The sequence below is a fragment of the Hypomesus nipponensis genome, chromosome 27 (assembly GCF_054491055.1).
Source record: "Hypomesus nipponensis isolate SF chromosome 27, ASM5449105v1, whole genome shotgun sequence".
Lineage (NCBI taxonomy): Eukaryota > Metazoa > Chordata > Actinopteri > Osmeriformes > Osmeridae > Hypomesus > Hypomesus nipponensis.
The window spans coordinates 13,904,808-13,924,445 of record NC_140387.1 but is presented as its reverse complement, the minus strand read 5'-3'; the positions used below and the strand labels follow the sequence as shown (position 1 = coordinate 13,924,445).

The 19,638-nt window shown below is 40.3% G+C and overlaps 1 protein-coding gene across 3 annotated transcripts; it reads left to right on the top strand.

Annotated features, from left to right (window-relative positions):
* The first annotated feature begins 1,472 nt into the window (after positions 1 to 1,472).
* Positions 1,473 to 14,129, top strand: prrc1 (proline-rich coiled-coil 1). 3 transcript variants are annotated; one of them, XM_084694078.1, is made up of 9 exons: positions 1,473 to 1,600; positions 2,445 to 2,553; positions 3,313 to 3,732; positions 5,021 to 5,166; positions 5,975 to 6,077; positions 6,669 to 6,832; positions 7,467 to 7,570; positions 10,735 to 10,837; positions 12,536 to 14,129. In XM_084694078.1, exons 2-9 carry the CDS (start codon positions 2,457 to 2,459, stop codon positions 12,743 to 12,745), a joined length of 1,347 nt encoding a protein of 448 aa, XP_084550204.1. In that variant the 5' UTR covers positions 1,473 to 1,600; positions 2,445 to 2,456; the 3' UTR covers positions 12,746 to 14,129. The 3 variants fall into 3 exon arrangements, with proteins under 3 accessions (XP_084550204.1, XP_084550205.1, XP_084550203.1); XM_084694079.1 differs by having other exon boundaries at positions 1,499 to 1,635; positions 12,536 to 12,878; XM_084694077.1 differs by lacking the exon at positions 1,473 to 1,600 and having other exon boundaries at positions 2,439 to 2,553; positions 12,536 to 12,878.
* The last annotated feature ends 5,509 nt before the right edge of the window (positions 14,130 to 19,638 follow it).

Sequence of the window (19,638 nt, the reverse complement as noted above, 5' to 3'; positions counted from 1 at the left end):
ACGATTCTATATAAATACATTGGATTATACCAATGCAAAATGTTAGAAATGATGCATCGCGATTTCATCCCACATTGTATTTGGTGCACACTTTTTTGATCTGGGCAATCGTATCGTGAGCTTTTATGCCGATGCACCAATGCAAACCGGTAAATCTTCCCATACCAAATAGATAGGTCGGGTTTTTGCCCCACCTATACAAAACCTGAGCAGAAAACGGGAGAAAAACTGTTCAATGGTCTAACTCCACATTTTAGTGCAACAAAGTTTTTGCGCTTTGCACATGCTTTCAGGAAGTAATTTCACACGTATATAATGTACTGAGAAGCAATCATGGAATTTGCTTTCCAGCATCTTTAATTAAAAAATAAATAAATATATATATTATATATGTTGTATTGGCATCACCGAGGGGCCCCCAAATCAATTCTGCTTAAGGCCCCAGAAAGGCTTGGGCCGGCTCTGCTCAGTATTATACATAGGCTATATGGTTTCTTTAATGTATTTGCATTGTACTAAAGTGCGTTCATTTTCAATGGGCATAAATGCAGCTGAAACAGGTGCATCCCAAATGTTTTTTTGGGGAGGTGGGGTAGTGCACTATAGACCCCTGTGGCGCGGCCTAGTAGTTTTAAACCCTAGTATCTATACTTCTACCTGAGTAATGAATGTGAATACTATTGACACCTCTGCTGGTGGCATGACTTTATTCGTGTCAAAGGGCTGAAGTACAATATTATTTTAAAGAGAGAAAAAACAGAAACAGAGAGAGGGCGGGGGGGACTCAAATCCACATTGAAGTGTACTAGTCCAACGACATTTCGGTAGTTTTGCTTTATTGGGGAATAATTAAATGTGATGAGATATGTTTGTGATGATAAGACAGAGAACCAATATACATTTGGATCAACATAACATAAGCAGCTGAAACTTAGGAAACAACAGACAAATGAAGGCTACATAAGCATTTGCATGAATGTTCTAGAGCAATGGCAATTTGTTTAAAATAATGAGAAATTAGCTTTTATGAGGTGAATAACTAGAATAGACTAATTAAGGTTGAACAAGTACTTCAGAGATGAAAGAAAATGACATTTGTGATCTGAGAGATATAGGTACCAAGACCACTTAGAAGAACTGTCGTCGCCAGCCGAATCACGAACAGCACTATCTATAATTCCAAATATTGGTGTGTCACCAATATCATTGCAGATACTGTGCCCTATCTATAGTCCCACGTATCTGTGTGTGTGCCACCAATTTTATCACGGTTACTGTGCACTATCTATTGTTCAAGTAATGTGTATTTGTGTGTTTATTTGTGTCACTTACATCGTAATCACCAACAGCATCACGGACACTGTGCACTAGTATTTTAAAAGAAGATGAGTTGCATTTATTGTTTTGAATGACCAAAACCTCAACCCTCTCTTGGAACCGCCCCATTTTTTGAGACGTGGCAATACCTGACGTCATCAGCAGGCGACCACCCACTACTACAAGATCTTGTAGTTTTGATTTAGTTGTGTTTCCTTTCCATTTAAATTGGCTCGTAATTGATTTACGTCCAACCTGTTCTTCTGGATTATTGAGCTATCTGGTAAGAAGGAAGTCTTTACAGTTAATAATCGACAGGTATGAATTGACTACTTAATGAATCAGCCTACAGTACGGTTAGAATTTCTCAGACTTCAACGTTAGCTACTCATGATCGCCAATGCTAGCTTGTTTGCTAAATGTGCCATCTTTAAGAAAATAAATTATTATAGGAAGGCCCTTGAGGCCTTAGGTACGGTAATAATGCGGTTAGCTAGGTAGCTAGAAGCATGCATTGTTTAATTAAGGGTTAGGGTTAGTCCAATGTTATGCATATGTTAGCGGCTCACCTCTCTTTCCAGTCATGAAGACGTGGCATCGTCATCAGCTGACACGGTCTGCCCAAATAAAGCAGTATCATGGACACCTATATGTCATAGTAGAATGTTTTACCTAAGCCTGAAACTATTAGGATGAGCTATGCTAAGACGGTTCTAAGGACGACATTTATGTAGCCAGAGCCACATTGTGTAGACTAATACCATATTATACCATACCATATTATAACATCTTAATATGTTAAACATCCCATGGTGTTTTTATTGTTCGTGTAATTCATAAAGCCAGGTGTCAATGCAAAGTCAAGACGGTAGAGGTGTCGACCCTTATGCAATATGTCTACTATACAGCTTAAGGAGTATGTCCCAGATAGGCTACTACTACTTGGATTTGAAACACCTTTTCAGGCATTTCAACCATTTCTCACGCTCTCACGCAACACCTTGTATTTAATCACGCTGAGAACCAAGGGAAACTAAACAGGCTAATAAGCGCACTCGATCACTACAGACATAATCCTGCGGTTTTGCGAATACAATCACCAGCACTAGTTCTTTATATACATGCAGGAGGCCAAAAAGATGATGGAAGAGAGTGGAATAGAGACTACACCCCCCACCTCACCTGCACCTCCACCTAATGAGATTGCCACCACCAGCCCCCCTCCACTCACCATTGGTAAGTACTTTGACCTCTCACTTTTCCATTTCTCTTTTATAAACCTGAACTATAGTGTCTCTGACAAAGTATAAAGTGCACATTTGTGAAACATGGCTATATTAGTTAGTTCCTCCAGAATAATTTATTACATGGGGAGAAACATTTGTTGGATGGACCAGAACCTTAGTTTCTGCTCATCTTTCTCATGACATTATGAGACCGTTTTCTGTCAATCATACACTGATTAGCATTTTGAACACAATCCTGTCAGGTTGCGAGTCCTTGACATTGAAAGGCTAACTAAACTGTGCCAGCAATTCTGATAGTAATCACTAGTATATCAGTGGGAACTAGCAGAAGCTTTATTTACACGAGGTAAGGTCAGATCAACTATTGTCTGGGCTACCCGGATGAGTACTGTTAGACCCATAGCACCATGTCATCCCAGAAATGTGGATGAGGATGTGTCCATAAAAATCATTGTTAATGTTAATTTAATACAAATCATTGTTGAATGTATAATATTAACATTAATGCTAATGTTTGTTTCACTGCAAATGATTCATTGTATTATCTCTCACAAGAAGGCATCCCATTATCTTATAGAGTCTTCATGCTTTCTAGGGGTGCTAATTTGCATTCTGAATTCTGTAAATGTATACTTTAGACAAGTGCACCAGTAGAGTACACTTTTGTCTGAACTATTCCTCTAAAAATGTGTCAATATAGTGGAACTCTGAGAAATCATTCTGCTGTTCTCTGCTGTGTTCTTTCCAGGCCTCTCTAGTCCCATGACCCTCCCCAGCACTACTGCCATCCCCATTTTTTCACCAGAGAGTTTCCCCAGCCCTGCCGCCCCCTCGACCATTCCCCCCATCCGCTCATCCGCCCCCTCGCCCTTTGGCAGTCCTCTGCCCCCCATGTCCTCATCCAGCCTCCCCCCTCCTGCCATGCCCAGAGGCCCCTACAGCAGCCTGATGGGGGGGATGGCTTTGTCCTCACCCTCAGCCCCACCCCCGGCCTCCTCTGTCATGGCCCTGTCTCCTTCTTGTCCTCCAATGATGTCAGCCCCACCTGTTGGCCCACCAACCGGAGGCTTCAGCATGAGTGCAGGATATGACATCACGCGGGGTCATGCCGGGCGCACACCACAGACTCCACTCATGCCCAGTTTCTCCAGCCCCACCCCCATGCCAGGTAAGATCCACACTTGTTGTGTTACAAGTGTGTCGGCGCCAGAGGTGCAAAAGCATTTTTATACAAATGCAATTATTGCTATGTTGTCCTTAATCTTGGGGCCTTGAAGATGTTTCCAGGCTGAGCCTAGGTCAATGTCCAAGTCTATTCAGTGTTGTGCACGTTCATACCTCTTGTGAACTCGTTCAAAGTTCAGTTCATACAAGTAAATATGAAACGTTCACGTTCATAGTTCACCATTTAAACTCTGAACGCGTTCATAGTTCAGTTCATTTCATAATTTTAATGCCGAAATTGAAAATAAAAGACTTAACTTGTTTTTTAACACTTAGATAGGGTGACCAGAAGTCCTCTTTTACCCGGACATGTCCTCTTTTTAAGACCTAAAAAATGGTGTTTCTCTGGGTCTTTCACCATAGACACATGTCTTTCACAAACTAATTATTACGCCTTTACAAGTTTTGAAAAGTGTATCTCCCTTACGTTCCACCTTATTGCGCGAGCTCTTGACTAGAGTCATTGGTCGACCGCCTTCTCAGTGTTGCCAGATGCAGGATCATTATTTTCCAAATATGATCATTTTGAGCCTTTGGTAGCTGCGATACTTCGGCATTTCCAATCTGGCAACACTGAGCACCTTACCGCCTCCACTAGTTGCATTGTTTACAACAGCACACATCTGCAGCCATGCCGAAAAGTAAATGTGTCTGATATATGATCATATAGCCTATGTCATTTGTGTCATTTCATTTGTGACATTTACGCATTCACACGGTCATGGTGCATAGATGCATGAGTTCTGAATATTTCCAATGCTCCCACCCATAGACATAGGATATATGTCTATGCTCCCACCAGAGTGAGTTATTTTTCCGAAACGGAAGCTAGCCAGCTTTAGTTAGCTTCCGTTACCTAGCAACCTAGCGTTGCTTGTTTGGTCTACATGTGTGTGGAATGAATCATGGGTAACGTAGTGCGAAGTCGAGTTACTTGGTTTAGGTTAGGCTACATAGCGAATATTTTACGGGCACTGAGCAACGACATGGTGCAAGCATTCGTTTTAGATAGCGTCTCTCCTTACGAGAAGGGAACCATTCCGTAACATTTTAGCTTGACATCAGATAATATGAACGTGTTCACTGTTCAATTCATTATTTGTCATTAAGTTTCGTTCAGTTCATCGTTCTCATAAAAATGAACGTGTTCAATGAAAGAACGCGTTCATGCACAACACTGAGTCTATTTGCGTACTTCCCAGTAGTTTTGGTCTGACTGTATTCACTCTTAGGGGTGGTGACAAACCCCATGGTCCAACAACCATTGATGTCAGGAGGCATTGATGCTGGCTCACCAATCACCTTCCCAGAAGAATACGAGGACTCCCGCGTCATCCCGGACACCAGCGCAGGGGGTGGTATATGGGGCTTCTTCAAGGTATTAATGACAGAGGACTGCTGTACCATGAATGTGGTCCTGTCAGAATGGTATACAGAGGATTCAAACGAGTAGAAAACGGGATACCCACTCAAACTGTAGACACATTTTGTCAAAAATTTATTTAGAATGTATAAATACACCCCAAATAAATAAATAAAATGTTACAGGTTTTATATCGACAAAATAGGTCAAATAACTTCACTTAGTTTTATCCCCTTCAATCCGTTGCGTCACCCACGACAGACTCACACACACAATCCTACTTATTTTTGTATTTATTTATTTAGACCACACCATTACCCACTACTAATCAGTGGATCCTAACCGTGCGTGTCCACTACAGCGGAGCGGTGCGGAGCGGCGGCTTCCAATCCATTTTCAATTAAACCGGGCGTTGACGCTTGTGTAGGGCATTGTGGGAGCGTACGCGAGCGTCAACGCCCGGTTTCATTGAAAATGAATTGTAAGCCGACGCTCCGCTCCGCTGTAGTGGACACGCACGGTAATACCATTGTTCCCGTCACACTAATAAATGACCAGGTCTGGTAATTAAGTCAGGTCATTCCTTCAGCCTCATCCTCCATTCTGGCTGGCAGACAGCATTGTGGCATGCCCGGGGCAGTCAAAGGAGAAGTGTGCATGCCTGACACCACAGCAGTATTGCTTCCACCTCTTGTTTGGGAGTCAGGGCACAATGCATGCTGGCAGCCTCTCAGGTTCATTTTCAGTTTACAGCAAGGACAAACAACGTCTTTCCAAGCTGTTTACGCTCCTATCCTTTCTTTTATTTTCTTTTTCTTGCCAGGGTGTAGCAGGAAACCCCATGGTGAAGACTGTCCTGGACAAGACCAAGCACTCTGTAGAGTCCATGATCACCACCCTGGACCCTGGCATGGCTCCCTACATCAGTGAGTCTATATGTACACTCACCTTTATTCGCTATTCATCTCCTTTTTTCTTATTTAATCTTGGTGATACGGTTTTTATAATTGGTGGACGTTTGTGTGCACCAAACCAAATAGTATAAAAACTTTCAATAACATTGCATTTCTATCTAAAGAGCTAAAGCCTTCAATTAATACATTTCTTTCATTGTCGCCTACCACACCTTTATTGATACCCGGGGGGAATGTCCCTGTACTTACTATAAGTCGCTCTGGATAAGAGCGTCTGCTAAATGACTAAATGTACTGTAAATGTGATACCTTATCTTATAACTTTTGACAAATGAGGAGACTGCAGGATTATGCAGTCAACCTTGAGAGAGCCAAAACAGCAAACTACACAAATGCTGTATCTCAAACTTTTTTCAGAAAATTGTTCTCAGTGGTCTGAAATCTGCTTCTGACTGTCAATGGCATCAGCAGTTATGCGTGTGTATATGAGGAGAAGCCAGATAATTGGTCAAGGGGGAGTATGGCATTAATATGTGTGTGTGTGTGAGGGAATCAATATGTTTGGTGCCCCCCCCCCTCCCCTCCCCCGTGTGTGTGTTTCAGAGTCGGGTGGGGATCTAGACATTGTGGTGACGTCAGATAAGGAGGTTAAGGTGGGGGCAGTGAGGGATGCCTTCCAGGAGGTGTTTGGAATGGCAATGGTGACCGGAGAGGCTGGCCAGTCCAACATTGCTCCTCAGCCAGTGGGCTATGCCGCCGGAGTCAAGGTACACACACACTTCCATACACCCTGATTAATAACAGTGAATGATTCAGTTTGTTTGACCAGACAGGTTGATTTGAATTGCATACTGTAAATATCAGATTTCATATGGAGCTTACATATACAGTTGTCATGATGCATTTGAATTTGTACTACAATCTTGCTGCACTTTGTTAATGGGGTCCCATTTTGAAGAATCTCTTCACAAGTTTCTTTTGCCCTGTTTATAACCTCGCATCTGTTGTTACAGCTGGTGGCTTTAGTCAAAATGTATTTGTCAATTCATGGCACACAGTCTGGTGAATGGAGCTAGTCAGGGCATATCTAAGGCCTATCCCATACAACAAAGTTGCAGGTGATCCAATACAACAAAGTTGCAGGTGATTAATTGATCTGCCAACCTGTCAGAAACTAAAGGAGGAATATAAATCAGAATGGGAGGGAGGAATCACAACACTCAGATTTGATCTGCCAGCAGTGGGGTTTAGTAGAACAAGAATGAGGTGACCCAAAGCTGTGCGTGTGTCAAACAATGGGAATGATGAGATCCATATTGACGTGAGGTCTGTGTTCTTTTTCTTATCTAACTATAGGTTGTATTCCACTGGTGTGTGTGTGTGTCTTGTTTATTTCAACAGGGAGCCCAGGAGCGCATAGACAGCCTGCGGCGAGCTGGCATTATCCATGAGAAGCAGCCAGTAGTTTCAGTAGAGAACTTCATCGCTGAGCTTTTCCCTGACAAGTACGTAAAGCAGGGGGGAGGCAGCCTTCTGTCAGATCCCCCCCTCACACGCAGACACTGTCAATGATTCTTTACCTATTCTATATGTTCCTGTGTATACACATGAAAGTAGACTTACATTTACACATGCACACTCAAACATACTCTAAACAAACATACCACATACAATCAGTGGCTCAGAAACACACTCATTCTTGTCATTTGTATATCTACAATGGCTTGCAGAAAGTGTTACAATTGATTTCAAATGCGTTTGATGGTGTTTAGGTCGGGAGTCTGTGCACACCAGTCAAGTTTTCACACCAATCTCAACAAAACATTTCTGTATGGACCTCAACACCATCAAAAACATTTGGGATGAATTCTAACCCAATCTGCAAGCCAGGTCTAATCACCCAACTGCAGTACCCAAGCTCCCTAATGCTCTTGTGGTTAAATGGGCACAGATTCCCACAGACACACTCAAATCGTGGAAGCTGTCATTGCTGCAAAGGAGGGACCAACTCCACATTAGTGCCTATGGATTTAGAATGGGATGTCATAAAAGCTCCTGTAGGTGTAACGTGTAGGTGTGTTGTTAGAGTGCGATGCCACCATGTGGAAATTGCAAGGGTTTCCTTTGCATCAGATTGCTTGCGATGCAAGAGGTCATCCCTTATGTCTACTGTTTGCTGTTACCCTAGCTCATTCTTTCATTACTTCCTGTCTTCCAGAGCTAAGGTATAGATGGGTTTCTGATAGCAAACAGTAACTATCCATTGAACACCTGGCTCATCACACCATTAGGGCTGTCCCTGACTAAGATTTTCTTTGGTCGACCAAGACTCGACTGCATGGGCGTAGGTTTAGGCACTAGGTACTAGTCCCCACCAATATTTTAAGATGACAAAATTGTCCCCACCAATATTTTAGCAAACTCCTTTTTGCTGCAATTTGGATCGATTCCGAAAGAAACATTTTGCACAATATAGTTGCAAAACTAATTTTTGTTATTGTTCGTCGCCCAGAAGAGTGAAAAATACAATTCCAAGTTAACCAATGCGCCCTTGAGCCTGAGAGACAAGATTATGTCATTTAATAGGCTGAAGTGTCAGAGTCAGAAACACTGTGAATCTTGACTTGCAGAAAGAGAGCTGTCAGTAGTCTGACACTGTAAACTACTAAATACTCCAGGAAATAATAAAGCCTCATATTAGTATTGATATTTTTGACCCTTTTGTGCTTTGTAGATAGGAAAATGCTTAGACCAAACCTACGCCCTTGCAAGACTGAACACTTCTGAAAATCGACTCGATTTGAAACATTTTCTATAAATGTCACAATGTTTTTCATCAAACAATTTTGTTTGATGTTTTAAGACATCTGAAAGCAATACATACGTAAGAAGGGTGATTGACAACTAGACAAACATAAATGTACAAATATTTTCCAGATCAGACTCAATGTAGTCATGTCCAGCTAGCTGCTGGACATTCCAGATTCAGCTGCTATAAAATTAGGTATAGTTAAAAATGCCCGAGTGTTTGCATGCATTAGCGAAGTCGTCCAACTTGCGGTTTTCAAGTGGTACATCATATTCAGATCGAACTAGGGAATATAAACCATTGTTGGCAGAGTGTGCGTTCAACATGTTTTAAGACACCCGGTACTTTGATAAAATGCTTCCATACAACAGATTTCTTTGCTATTTTGCCTAAAGGATTAATAACACCAACTGAAGACAAAGTATGGTAGAGTTTAGGCTAACAGCTACAATTGTGCTCATGTGCCGTGTGCAAAAAACAAAACGCATATTAACAAAAGGGAAAGCAGTAATACCTTTTATTATTATTATTATATATATTTTAGAGTTGCTTTATTTGCTTTAAATAATCAAAAATGTCTGTAGAACATTTGTTTAATTCAGCAATGGTGACACAAGCGGGAATCAGATCTCACACTTCCATACAGCTGACGCAAAAGAAAATCTTAGTTGACCAAGAGCATATCGACCAAACATTCGACTAGTCGACTGAGTGGGGACAGCCCTACACACCATACTGTACATGGTCCCCATCTTTCTTGAGAAAATATGCATTCAATCAGTGCTGTCAACCCAAGTTGTAATAGAAAGATTATTTGGCTGCATTGAAAATGATCCAATTACAGAGGGGGCACTACAATAGTATCACAAATCCGCTAGAAGACACAAGAAAATTGCCATGCAAAACCACCAGATATATGTTTTACAACATAGGACATATATTGTGAGTACAGTACATACCTTCATAATTTCCTCGTCTATCCCTCTACATTCAGTGTCAGAGTCCTCACATGCACATTGTTCTAGATGTAGCAATCCATGGGGGATGAAGAGCATGTCTCCATAATAAATGGACACATTTCTACAGTGCATTGGTAAAGTTCCATCTCAGCCTCGTGAATTTAGGTTGTCCTAATCTCTGCATAGTTACTCACTACTTTTCACACAATCCTCGTTTGTACCGTTGGACATCTGATTGGCCTGATCTTTATTACATTGTTTGTCCTTGCTGTAAACTTAAAGTGAACCTGAGAGGCTGCCAGCATGCATTGTGCCCTGACTCCCAAACAAGAGGTGGAAGCAATACTGACGGGTCTCAGAACCTTTAGGCTGTGAAAAGGGAAGATAAATCAAATCGTACTTTATTTATATAGCGCATTTATAACAAAAGGCAACACAATGCAATTCAGTAAACTAGATTGAATGCTGATGCCCACACTAGTAATTTTGTTCATAGCTTGTCTAAGGCAACAAAAAAGTACTGTATAATGTCACCTGGTCTTAAATCAGCTCATCACCCAAAATAGTGTCTCCCAGAAGAACTTGCTAAAGGACCAGGATGTGCCCTGTGAAGCCACAAATAATTGTCTCAAACACAGGGTCCATGTCACTATTTGACTTTTGTCATTGGCCTTACCAAAGGGGAAATGTTGCAGATGGAGTCTGTTGGAGATTCCAATGTGTATAAAAAGAGGTAGTCAGTTCATGGTGTGTTGAAAAGCTGGCTAGCATAATAATTTCCTGTCTAAATATTGTTTCTTTTTTTAAACCGGCTAACCCCATCCCTGTTGTTCCTTACAATCCCAATTAAGACAATTCAGCCCTTTTTTGCTAATACTCCTGTTTCTTTGTATCCATCAAGGTGGTTTGACATCGGTTGTTTGATCCTGGAGGACCCTGGAGCCGGCATCCACATTGAGACCTTCACCCAGGCAACACCACTGGCCTTGGAACATGTTCAGCAGGTAAGAATCACTGCTGTTCTCCACCCTCCAGTGACGCCGTCAGGGGGAGCCACGACCACCCTAATAAAATTGCTGGCTCTCCCACTATTCGTGAGTTGCATATCGTCCGCCATCCTTTTTTGTTTCTGAATGGAAAGTGGGAATTCAACTTGACAAAGGCTACCGGGAGTTATACTGGGAGTTACAGGCAGGGTGTGTCTGTAAAAACGTGTATCTCCACATGCGAAGTCGCCAGCCATTTTTGCCGGGGCTGAAGCCCCAAACCTTTTGAGTGTAGCCCCAATATAATTTTAATATTGTAACAAATAAACTGTGTACGATTGATGTCTGTGCAGTAACAGTGTCAAAATAAATGCAGCATGTCAGTGAACGTGTTCTAGCTCTAACTGTCTGAGGGGTTGTGGGTCTAATGGTCCGTGTTGAGTGACACTAGTAGTCAATGACAGCGAGAAGAGACTAGAGGAGAAATGGCAGGACATAGGCTAAAACAACTGGGTATTTGGGGATTTTTCCTAAAGATGAGTAAGAATCTAGTTTATTAAGAAATTTGAAATTTGCCTGTTGATTTATGGTATAATCGGATTTGGCACCTACACTCATGATAGCAATGAGTTATGTAATGTTTATATAACATAAAGCTCAAATTTGTGCTTAAATGTTAAATGTCTGCGAGTACTCCCATTCTCATGTCCCTAGCTGAGGTCAAATAAAACCTAGTCAAGGTCCCATGTTAGGTTTGGGCGATGCCCCTGTCTACGCCCCTGATCTCCACGCTCCCATCCTGTTACCCCGGCCAGCTGCTGTTTTAAACTAGCCTATACTACACCAGCATAATGGCTTTTGATTTTGGTGTGCTCCCCCAACGTTTTTAGTGGCCCCATCTGGCCACCCCTATGAAATGTCTGGAGGCGCCACTGCCGCCCTCTGCTGCAGCAACATTACAGAAGTCAGGTGCTTGCTTTCATGCCTGAAAGGTGGTATCTTTAATTTCAGAAATCCGTGTGTGTGCGCATCAATTCTATCATGGGCACTGTGCACTAGTGCTCCAAATGCTAGAATTTGAAGCCACAATCAATTTCAAACTACCTTATAACCACACAGCACAGGACACTGGAGAACACAAGAATCTGTCAAAGGCATAGTCGTACACCATGCAGAATGGACTTCAATTGAATGTCCGTCAATTAACATTTTAATACAAGCTGATATTTAAATACAGCTTTGACATGCTACTTGGAACTGCATCTATAGTAATGTCTGTTACACCTTTTGTTTTTTGAAAGGTTGTTTTGCTTCATGGGCTCTCTTCAAAAAGTGAGCCTATCATGAGTTGTAATTAAACAGAACTTTATTATGAAAACTTTCACCCAAATCTTCTGGACTGTGGCAGAGAATTATAAAACAACACAATTTGACTGACACTGGTAAAATTGGAACACTATTTCAAAGTAAAGGAACTTGACTTGTCGTGAAGGATATTGTTTCATGCTTAAATTAGTGTTTAAATCCTGTGTCAGTGCGTATAAAGTCAATGTGAACTGTTAGTTTACTAAACTTTAATTATTATGTATCACAACCTAATAGCTTTGCATCATCAAATAATCTGAAACCTGCTTGACTGATTTTGGTATTGAGTGTACCAATTCCCCCTTGAAACATATTAAGAAACCTCTAAAATATAACCACCTTTTCTCCCAGGCCCAGTCCCTGACACCCCCGGACTACAACCTCCACTGGTCGGGCCTGCTGGTGACGGTGGGAGAAGTCTTGGAGCGAAACGTTCCCAACGTGAGCCGGACAGACTGGCACCAGGCTTTCACAGGCATGTCCCGGCGACAGATGATCCAGAGTGCTGCCAAGGCGCTGGCAGGCATGTATCAAAAGCAACTGCCCCCAAGGACTGTGTGAACATGGGCACTGCCACCTTGCCACCCACGTCACCAGCAGAAGTAGCAGGAGTAGGAGAGGAAATCAGGGGACACAAGCAATGGAGCATCGGCCATTTGACCTAATTGGATTCCTCCTGTGGTTGTATCCATCTGTCTTCATCACAGACCTACTAGAGGGTATGTGAGGACTGTCAACATGAAATTTGAAACCAAAATTAATTGGGAATTAAAAACCTAAGTTTAGATCAAACATTAGTAGAGAGATACTAGGGGAATTTGATGGCAACAACATTGTAGTTACATAGATATTACTATGTAGTTATTTTCATTACTATGAAGTTACACGGTAGTGAATTGTAACATTAATGTAAAGTGTTGCTTATAACATTGTAGACCTTTTTTATTCCAGCATTTCATTTGAATTATGTGAATGATTCATATTTCTAAAAAAACATTTAGATATAGATCAGATGAAGACATTTAAGGAATTTCTTAATCTCCACTGAATGAGGTGTTGTATTACTTGAATGGCCCTGGAGATGGTTCAAACATTTTAAAGTTAGACTATATTTTGACATAACAAAGAATACTATATTTTGCTCAGTGCTATACCATGTGTCTCCCATTTACTGGTTACATTCAACTTCATTTAGTTTACATGGAAACCAGTCCTGTTTGTCAAATTTCAGTTTGGCCAACTAATACCCATCTAATAGTTTTTGTGACAAGCACCAAGTTTGATTTACAAAGTAAGGTTCTTTTGCAATAGCAGGATCATAAACACATTGTTTTGTATGTTTGATATACATGTTAACATGTTTGTAACGTTTCTCAACCTGTACATTCTGCTTAGGCCATTACACACTGTCAGTCCAAAAAGGCAAACACAATGGAAAAATATATACTAGATTGAAATGTTTTTACAAAGAAATAAATTGTCTAATTGGATGTATCTGTTAAATATGAAGCCACCTTTCACTTCACAACCATAGTGTGTCGTAAATAAGGACACCCTCTTCTTAAGGAAAGGGAAAAATACTTTTCTTTTTTTTAATTTAATGTTTAACAAACTCAAAAGTGAAAGCAGAAGCGTGGACAACAAAAACAACACAAATCTGTGTATGACCTCTGGGTTTGTTTGGAAGCCAGACAATTTGCTATTGTCATGCTTCCGCAGGTAGACAAATATTTTGCCAAGGAAACAAAAAAGTTAGCAGTAAAAGCTCAGGTTAATGGAAACAGAAGTCCCTCTACTATGATTATGCCAGAGCAGCACTAGCACAAGCTTTTCTTTTTTTGTTGCTTTGATTTTTAACTTGATTTTATGCAACAATTTCTCTGTGCCAGACTTGTCTTCTAAATGTGCCTTTTTCCTTGAGAGGAGATTAAAACGTTTTTTGTAATGTTTTTTGTTACTCTGGATTTCTAATCGTCATAAGAACTATCTCGTACATTGAACATAGCTTGAAGAAAAAAAGAATATATATTTTAATTGTAATATGTTGAATACAGCTCTACAATACTATATTGCCTAATCATATAATTGTAATACTTAACTCTTAATATGTTTGTGTACACAAACATTACAAATGAGTTATCTTGTTACCATAAAGTACATCAGTGAAAAGCAACATTACATTCACAGAATCATGGATGATTAATGGGGTTTGAACAAGGTACATAAACCTGTTACATTGCAGTACCGTTTCTACTTGCTCATACACACACACATGCAGATTCATTAATAATGCTTGAAATGGGCCACAAACATCATTTCCCATAAAACAATTATGGAAAACCGGAAACAGACTTGAGTGACAGGCAATGGACTGAAAAGACCAAGTAGATCATCAGTTCATGTCAAGGGCAGCAGGATCAGCTGCCGGATGATTTCCTACTGTACCTTGTTGACTGCCGCAGCTATTTAGCTATTGATTGAGTTAGCTCCACCTGTGAAAAATGTATGGCCTTATGTAATCATTACATTTGTGTTTCAATACATCATCCTACTCAAGTATAGTAATTTTGGTCCTTTTGATAGTATTTTATTATCTCTACATAAAAGTAAATTGACTCAATTTAAACTAAAATGTAACACAAACTAATAGAATAAAATGCCCAAAGCTAAAACCCATCCTGGCTATGGAACCAATAGTATTGTTTATTGGTTAGATTGTCTTAAAATAAAAAGATGTTTCGGAAGAAACTCTTAACGTGTTCTTCAACACTACTATTTTTCTGAGAACACTAACTTGGTTTGCTCCATTCAAACTGACTACTTGGAAGTGCAGAAGTTTAAATTTAGGCCAAACAACTGTGTCCTAACTGGAAAGTGTATTGATGTTAACCAAATATGCAGGAATTGCAGTTATCTGACTCTATGGGTTGACTTAGAGCAAGAATGGTCGAAGTTAAATGAAATTGGTATTTAATAACATTACAAATTAATTAAATCATCAGTTACATGGCAAACATGTTACAACATGAACACAATCTTACCTACTCTACCATAATTACTGTACATCAGACAGAAAGAGTAAGAGGAGAGCAGAGAGGAAAGAAAAGTTGAAGGGGTAGAAGAACCTCAGTAGAAGAATTCCAGAAGAAATGGGATTTCCTATGGTCTTATGTTAATCGCAATGAGTAGATCAGCTATTACCTTATGTGTTCGTATATTCCGTCTTATTATCCATTAATATGTGTTCTTACTGCAACCTCCTGTGTTCTGATGACAGTCATATTTCTATGATGTAGTATCTGCCTGCCAATATAACAAACACCAATTGGCGTTATCTTTTTTTCTTATATACTAGTATAATAATTGGACCAATACGCTGTTCTTATTAGTCCAGAGACGTTCTCAAAAGTTAACAAATCCGTTTGTATACTTCCTGAAAGTTCGCAGAGGTAAACAAATGTTTTTTATGGACCTAGCACTAAAGAACTTTGATTTGGGATCTTCCCACGTTGTTGTAGTATATAAGAAACCAAATGTTTACTTTTCGACAGGTCAGCAAATGCTTTATCGACACGATTTGTTAAAACGAATTGTTTGTAAACATCAACCTTCGGTTAACAAACGTTTTAACAAATCTCTGCTTACAACGGCGTTTGCAGACCCGTCGAGGAGTAAACATTTGCAGTTTTTCTCTATTCACTGTAAACACCATCCTCTGATCTTCATACCTCAAAGACTTTGCTAGTACTGCTGTGTCCGAACTGGTCATTTTTATGTCAGGGTGTTTGTTAAACTCTATCTCCAATCTGCAGATGGCTAATACTAAATATATTACCAGTATGAAACCCACAACTCAACTGAACTTAGTCATGCTGTTACTGAAGAGATGGACAGAAATCTTTCTTCATCAAAGTCTTGAGAACAATGCTACACATTTTCTTTGATACCCAACTATTATCCGTAAGAACAACCAATCCGACCACATCTTGACCCTTGCTGATTAACATCTGACTGCTATTGGAACAATAAATTAGACAATGAAGTGTGAGAACCATCATGTAAAAGCAACTACAATCTTTAGCATATGGGAAATGGGGACAGGACTCCCAGCCTACAGAAGGTATCTGTAAACTGCTTTCCAACACACCAAAGGAATTGTTTCCCATAATCATTCAATTGAACCAGAATGTGCTTGTTCTTGTGTTTGTGCACAGCATGGCAGTGTTGTATGACTAACAATGACTCTAACATCCTACCAAGTGGTTGACCATATGGAGTCGACCACTTGGGAGGATGTAAACACAACTTATTTAATTCCAAGTTCCTACTTTGCATTCAATAAATGTACTCTGCTGGTCCCACACTGTCCTAGAAATAGCTAACAACACATGATGAATCACCTTGTAGTTCAGAAGCCACTCTTTTGTTCACATTCATTCAGACAACTTGTTTGTCACAGAAATCCACAGAGCATCCTTTAGTCTGTCCATCAGTGATTGCATTCTAGAATTGTTTCAATCTCAATGTGTGTAAAAGTGAAGTATGTTTGCGGTATGTGTGTGTGAAACAGTCTGAGAGAGAAAAACGGTGCATGGTGTGGGGTGTGGCATTGGAAGACCTGCGCTTAACATCTCCATGGCAACAAGCCTATGAGCTGAGCTGCATTCATGGACAGTCATTGGCTCTGCAGTTATGCTTAACAACGTTCAAGAACGAGAGATATCACTTTTTGTAAGTAAGAGATCTGCCACAGTATAATCCACTCTAAACGCATCATCCGCACAATGTATGTTTTCTCAAGGCTTAATCTATTAGATCAAAGAAATCAACACATAACTATACATTATCAGTAAGGCATAAGGGAGTCCTTGCTTATTATGGAACAGACTACATTACCTGGCTGACTTTCAGTGCAGTCCCTTTCTGCAACCCAGAAAACCAATTAGCATCTTGTCTGGCAGTGAGGAGTACAAGATTAACTCATTTATTGCTCCTCACTATTCTTCCCATGTTGTCTTTTATTTGTCTTGATTTCTGTGGATTTATCTTCTACTGTCAGATCATTTCACAATGCACTTTTAATAACTCTGCAATGCAGGGTTGTGTGTACCTTGTGGACGTACATACATATGCATGATACTGAACAGTTAGTCAAATGCTGAAGGATGAGGATCATTATCTGCACCGCAATCCTTACCTCATCATTATTTGGAACATTTTCAAATGTCTCTCTTCTCAATTTCTCCTGCAACTATAAGTATCGTTGACCACTGAGACATGCTGACATTTAGAAATATTCTGAACACAGAATATTGCAGAAGAAGGGTTCTATAAGAAAAGCTTTGGGCCCTCCTGGAAGACACACATACAAATGTACACACACATACTCCAGACAACCTTCAAAATAAAATAAATGAATTCATTTCTAACCATTACAGTATGTTAATTTCAAAATGTGTGGAAACAGAAATACTTAAATTGCCACCTCTGATGTTATCCAATGAGTTAATTCAATAGATTGTGCTGTGGTTATATGTATATATTATATTTGTATTCCCAAATGGAAATACCATAAGGGGACAGAGGGACTTCAAGTGTCACTTTATCTACAGTATGTGCATGTTTGACTTTTACAGTGTAACATTGTAGAGTACGAATAGTAAATCGTTGACAAAAATGTTTTAACAACCAAAATGCAGAATGTCCCAAAAATGCACTTTACTTCATTTTTCATCTTCAAGAGCTACTGTACATAGCAAACCATAGATTTAATTTAAGGCTCTCTTACGGGACAGTGATCATTCCACATACCTTAGTTGTCTGCATGGCAGAACAATAATACAGCTTTGAAATAAATACTTGGTATACCTAGTACTCAGTATACTTGATTCCTCCACTTAAAAAGTACGAGCACTTTGGGTCCTGTATGCTTTTTGTCACCTCTAAGATAGCTACCCTGAAGAAAAGATGGATTAGTAGTGTAACTTTGAGCTTGTCTTCCCTTGACCCACCCACTACCCTTTCACTAAATCCTTCAGCGACTCACAAAAGAAGAGTCAGCTCAGAGGACAGCTTATGTTGACTAAAAAACTTCCAGAGCATTCATTGTCCCAATTAAAAACATTGCGCCTGTAGATGGAAAAACCTAACCTTACCAAGAGAAAGATGGATGACTTTACGCATAGGTTTTTATGAGCAATGATATTGATTGTATTGCTGAAGTCAGAGAGTGGTCTAATACAGATTTGAACAGACCGTTGTGATTTTTTTGCAAGACACTTTATAAATTGATATAATGTCTGGTTCTAAAAGCAACATACTGTAAATGGCAGTATACCAACACTGCATATATGGCACAGTGTAGATATATTGGCCATGCTGTCCACCAAAAGTAGTTAGCAAAAGTAATACATGCAGATAAAAATGAATGCCTTAAGTTATGCAATTCTCTACAGGAGGCTGCCGCCCAGGCATGCACCACACCCAGGTGCCTTTTGTCTTCAAACCTAAATGGCTTTAAAACACAGTGCTTTTTTGGTCTGCTGATGAAAACCTTGAGCAAGCTTTTTACAGGTTTACTGTATGTGTGACAACATCTATGAGTCTATGAGTCCCTTGGTGCATTCAGCACCAGGGACAGCGCCACCAGCCAGCTCACAAACACTGTGAGCAGGACCACTTACAGACTTCCCCCTCCACAGCTAATTGAAGAGCAGTGCACAGCTTCCCTCAACCTTCCTGGCTGCAAAAGCAGAGCCACAGACGGTGTGACCAGTAAAGCTAAATTAGAGCTGGACACTGGCATACAAAGTGCTTTATAATCTAAAGTGTTCTTTCTTGAGTCATCTGAATACAAGTAATCAACTCGACCCAGAGGGAATGTCTGAGAACAAGAGACTGCCTTGCTAATCTTTCCTGTCATTTGTTTTTGTTCTGCCTTTTTCATTAAATCTACTCATGCTGAACTGGCTCCCTGTGTCTGATTCCACTGATCTGCCAGAGCTACACGTTCGAGTCTCAGTGACTAATTATCTTGGACTATGTTGGCTGCGTTGATTCAATAAGTTTCTCAAGCCCCTTGCAGAAAAGACCTACCTATAGACTCAGATGCAGGTCCTGATTGGTGCCAGGGGCAGCTCAATTGGTTTGTAAAACCCAAGTCAAACTATCAGCTCTTCACAGTGTGGAGGATTTTATACAATGTAATCTGTCGATGATCCCTGTGTGTAAACAATGTGTCAAGTTCCACCATTAAGAATCTTAATGATGATGACATTGTACAGCGGGGGTAAAATATAATTTCCTGGATATTCATTTTAAATAATTACCTGTGGATTGAATCCCAGAGTGGATACATGCAGTGCCATACCCTAGGTTGTACAGTTGGTGTGTACATTATCTGTAAGAGTCAGTATGAGAGGGAGATTGTATGATGGGTGAGAGAGATAGGGAGG